This window comes from Tupaia chinensis, unplaced genomic scaffold (genome assembly GCF_000334495.1).
Source record: "Tupaia chinensis unplaced genomic scaffold, TupChi_1.0 Scaffold000062_1, whole genome shotgun sequence".
In the NCBI taxonomy this organism is placed as follows: Eukaryota; Metazoa; Chordata; class Mammalia; order Scandentia; family Tupaiidae; genus Tupaia; species Tupaia belangeri.
Window position 1 is genome coordinate 1,239,756 of NW_006159520.1, and position 5,455 is coordinate 1,245,210.

Sequence of the window (5,455 nt, forward strand, 5' to 3'; positions counted from 1 at the left end):
AACTTTTAAGGATTTTTTCTGTTCTTATAATTGTATAAAATCACACACACATATTTATAAGTTACAAAATGTTCACTGTATGATTACATTGGGATGTTGGAAAAGTCATGATGCATTTTTGCATAAAAAACATAAAAAAGTATGTCATGACTTTTCCAATAACACAATATATGATAGCAAAAGAGAACATAATGCTCTTCAAGATTAAGAAGCAAGCTATGATGGGGCTGGGATGTGAGTCCTTGTTTATAAATGCAGTGTTTTACTGCTGCCAATTGGACTAACTTAAGGCCATTTTCTTAGAAGCTCAAAATCCTCTATAGACATTGGTCTGGTTTTTTGCCAGAGGAAAGAGTAGTTGGGAGTAAGTCATAAACCTTACTATATTCATTAAACTAGTCAGCAATAGAGAAAAGACTATAATTCCCATCTTCTTGACTCTCCATTTATAAAACACTCTGCCATTCCCACCTCAGTTTTGAGTTGAATACATTTATTTAGCTTGGTTATGTTTCTGTTAAAAAAAATTCTAATGAATCATGGCATCCTGATAGCTGGCTTGTTTTGAAGTATATCTGATAAATGATTTATATATTAGATTTATTAAAAACACATCCATTACTCTGGGGCCATTCATGGATATTTAAATGAAGAACATGACATATTCAACCCAGCAGTTAAGATTCTCCTCAAATAGCCAAAGGATGGCTCACCTTTTGATGCCAGATCACAAAGGTACTCTGAGAACATGAATGAACTTGACCTCTTTAACTCAAGATTCACAAGCAGGACCACCACAGAAGATAGTCTTGCCTCCATTCTTTGTGGCTCAGAACTTCAAACTTCAATGGCAGACAACTGATTTTTCTCCTGCTCTGTATGACTTATCTAACTCACATTTGGACAATATGCAATTCTCAAACTAGGATGCAAACACAAATGCCAGTGTGCCTACAAGTTTAGGGAAGGAAGAATGACGGCAAGTTAAAAGATATTTCTAAATCAACATTGGGTTCAACATATTCATAATTCCTTCTAGGAAGTCAGTTCTAAAAGAGGCACTAGGTGAACAGAACATCAGGGTTCAATTCTCTCTTCCTATCTCTGTATTCTAATTAAGTTTTAGGGCATGCCAAAAATATTTTAGGGTTCAGACAAGAAAGAGGTAAAAAGGTTACTGGAGTGCAAGATTTCAAAATGCATCTCTTGAAAGCTAGGCTAATATATCAACCTGGATTAGTCTGCTAAAAATATGAAAACATAAAAACATCATAAATTAGTCAGATGTCCATGGCTGTAACCTATTTGCCTGATACCAGATGATAGGAAAAACAGGTGGCTTTAAAATAGCTGGAAAATGGTAAGTACTTATATGACAGATTCCTTTTAGTTTTGAGTCTCAAATGGATTGGTATCTTGTTAGGGTATGCAATTTAAAAGAAGGAGCTATGATTTGACTTGGACCAATGATAAGTTTTCTCATTTTAGGATTTCAGTATTCATTTAGAAAACTATAATACCATATAGTACAAATCCTTTATTAAATCAATGCATTCATTATCTGAAATAAAAGTTTTATTCAATCACTGTATTTTGATAGACTAGACAATTGCACACGGATAGACGATAATGGATAGAAGAGAGTGTCTTTGAAGAAGAGGTGCTCAGACCTCCTTTCTACGCATTCCCGGGGGATAGTCGGTTTCCGACGACATTGAGACTTCAGAAGGCTGGCAGGGGCTGTGAGGCAGCCCTACATAGTATAAAAAAATCAGCACATGAACCTGCTAACCATATAACTGGTGAGAGGAAAAAATGAAAAAAACCTGCTTAAAAATGTCATCTTTTAACCTATTTAGGGTGATCAGCTCAGATGGCTTTATGGCAACCCAGCCATGTGTATGGTAAGGACTCACTAGAAGCCATAATCAAGGTGAGTAAATCTGTGTCTGCTCTCTGCAAGCTCTACATGCTTACCTGATCTGTCCCTCGCCATTATTACCCAATAATTAGGGAAAAGCAGGAAGAGAACTGAGGGGGAAGAGCCTGAGACCTATGAGGCAGATACACACAAACACAACCAGAACAGAATATGCTAATAGGTATTTTCACAGCCTGATACACATAAGCAAGAGGACAATCATGGCTCATTACCAAAAGAAAAAGACAACTCACTTTCCTGTAATACCTACAACTTCCTTTGTGCACTGATAGTCTCTTTCTCACTTTTGTGTTTTGGATGCTGTAGTAGTCTTTGGCATAGACTAATTTTGATATTTACAGTCATTAAATCCTAAATTCTGCTGGCAAGAAGATATGGTTAATAAAATCAAGGAAACAGAATAAAACTGACTTACATATATCTTTGAAAGGTTTCGGAACCAAAAAAAGAAAAAAAAATCAATACATATTTGTGTACCCAAGAGCAAAACTTTGCTAGTTAAATATTGATATAAGGATCTGTCACCTAATGGCAAAAATTCGTTAAATTTCAAATCTTAAAGACGTCTCCCTCAATCACTGTGGCTTTCTTGCAGCCGTGTTCTGGATGAATACACTGCCACAAAGATCGCTGGGAAATGCTCTTTGGCAGCAGATCTGGGAAATTACGATGAAAAAAATACTCACAAGCACAAGTTGTGTAAAAAGATGGTTATGCTACTTCCAGAACATTTAATAGCTATTTGCATTTATTTACACACATAAGTGGCATCACCATATTAATATAAACTGTTTCTGTTAACAGCCTGAGGAAGTGAAAGGGAGAAGGGGAAGAGGCAAGAACTAGTGGCTTGGAAAGGCCAGAATCAGCAGCCCCTCACATCCAAAAACATTCCAAAAATTCCTTTCAGGAGGATTTTGCCATTTCATAAAAGGCAGTAATTCTTGGTTGGAAAGGAGTTACTTATGATCACATCTTTTCATTATTCCCCACCTTTCAATGCATGAGTGAAAAAAGGGCTAGCTGTACCTACTTACCTTTAGAAGTAAGGTAGGCGTGAGTTGGATGTGTTCTACATCCAGGTCACAGTGTTGCATCCAGTGTGTCTCTTACCTGGAACATGAATGCAGTGCTCAAACATGTTGGAACACATGCGACGGCTTTTTCTGGCCTGCAATATTCAGTGTCTTCATGCTGCTCAGGAATCCCCTGCCCACCCCAACTAATATACAAACAAAGCAAATATGCAGGACTCTAAAAGGGCTCTCAGACATACTGTAGTACACGCAATGCTCTGCACTTAGATCTGGAATTAAGATGCTTTTAAGGGCAGCTAGGTGGTGTGGTGGATCCCACAGGGCTCACTGCATGGTTCCAGTTCCAGACCCAACGGCTTGAAAAACATGCTGTGCCCAAAATCCTGAGAGGGAAGGGAGGCGATGGGATTGCAGCATGATCATGCCCCCTGGGAGTACTTTCTCACTTTATCTCTCTCTCTCTCGTAAGCACACACACTCTATAGCAAATCTTAAAAAAAAAAAAAAAGCCATTGAAAGGTTGTGACAAATCACTGTTTGCTTCATGTGAAAAAACATTCATATCAATAGGTGTTTGGGAGTGGCGGAGTCCGAAAGCAGCCTGGTAAAGACTAGGCAGCAAGTACCTGTTCTCATTCTCAGCGAGGCTGGAAGTGCTCAATATATGCACCTTTAAATTCCTCACTTAAAGCTTGAAATGACTGTACAAACAAAAATAATTGTTTACGTTGTTCTATCTTCTTAGTTCTAGAAAAGGAATAGATTTTCATTTTTTATGATAGAGCACACACACCAATACGTGACACAGAGAAAGAGTAAGGGAAGTGAATACCATGCAGTCTAGTCATTCATATCTCAATCCCCTTCTTCTAGGTGCCTGTCAGATCTTGGGCATTTGTGTGAATTCTGAGTGTGTTTTAGGATTCCAACTCCAGTCGCCATGTGGGATCTGGCTTCTCTTGAGCGGTCAGTTACTACTAGGCCATGGAGCCGGCATAATAGGCAGCTTTCCTACCTTTTTTTCCCTTAGACTCATTATGGGACTTGGCTCTGGACAATTTAAACTGTGTGTGAGAAACTGTAGAACTCTGAGACATTGTTTTATTCAGTCATAAAGAAAAATCCCTTTTCGGCGCGGCCCGGCCCGGCCGTGGCTGCTGCTGGCCAGACCCTGTGCAGGAGCCGGTGGCCTGCTGGGGAGCTTGGCGGCGGCGTGGAGACCCGCCGGCCGCTGAGCATGTCGGCGCGGGCGCGGAGCAGCTCAGAAGATAAAATAACAATCCACTTTATAAACCGTGATGGTGAAACATTAACAACCAAAAGAAAAGTTGGTGACCCTCTGCTAGATGTTGTGGTTGAAAATAATCTAGATATTGATGGTTTTGGTGAGTGTGAGGGAACCTTGGCTTGCTCCACTTGTCACCTCATCTTCAAAGAGCACATACTCAAGAAGTTAGAACCAGTCGCTGATGATGAGAATGGCATGCTTGATCTGGCGTTTGGGCTAACAGATCACGTTTGAGGTGCCAAATCTGACAAGATAAATGGACAGTATGACTTTCCGAGTACCTGACGCAGTGGCCGGTGCCAGACAGCCCATTGACGTGGGCAGGAACTCCTAAACTAGAATACATAGGATACTTTAATGAAATTTTACCTATTGTTGTAATTATTATTTCTTAATATAAGGAAATGAGAACATGGATGAATGCCTTTATTATTAGGACTAGCTTTATTAGTTTAATTCACCTTGTGTAACGACTGAATTTTGCAATTCTGAAAGTGTTCAATTTTTATTTTGGTTAAATTATAGAAATGTCAATCAAATATTAGAAAATAGTTAACATGATAAATATTTTACCTTACATTTGTTTAGCAACTTTAGCAAAATGTTTTCTCATAATCTTATGTCTGTTTACCTAAAAGCTAGGTTTAAAGAAGGATATTATTGTTCTTGTTAGATGTGGGTAAAGGCAGAGCTCTAAAATGGCTTGTCTAGACCCATACAACTAATTAGAAAATCTGTATTAGAATTTGTGTCTTGTACCTATTAAAAGCCCGATGTTCAGACTGAAACTGGAAAAAGGATGAGTATCTTATATGTAGAAGTTGTTAGATGTGAATGTGTCTGCTGAAAATATTTCATTGTTCAGTGAACTGTTTAATTTTGAAGACAATAATTTACTTCATAAATAAATATTTCAAATTTTTGATTTAGCAAAAAGTTTAAGTCTGAACATAGGCATTATGACACTATCAGAGAATTTGGTCTCTGTTTAGACTAAACTAGAGGAATAAACGGAGATGTCCTTACTCTTTTCCGAGAAAAAAAAAAAAGAAAAAAAAAAAAAGAAAAAGCCCTTTTCCAAAATAGACTTGAGGCCTAGACCATGGTGTCCTAAAGAAGTAAAATTAGGCTCAGAAGAACTGTCTTTGAAAGAAGCTCACCATGAAAATAGTGCAGAGGCACAGAAAA

The 5,455-nt window shown here is 38.2% G+C and overlaps 1 protein-coding gene across 1 annotated transcript; it reads left to right on the forward strand.

The window, feature by feature from the left end:
- The first annotated feature begins 4,189 nt into the window (after positions 1-4,189).
- Positions 4,190-4,735, forward strand: LOC102500760 (adrenodoxin, mitochondrial-like). Its single transcript, XM_027765639.1, has one exon. It carries the CDS (start codon positions 4,217-4,219, stop codon positions 4,499-4,501), a length of 285 nt encoding a protein of 94 aa, XP_027621440.1. The 5' UTR covers positions 4,190-4,216; the 3' UTR covers positions 4,502-4,735.
- The last annotated feature ends 720 nt before the right edge of the window (positions 4,736-5,455 follow it).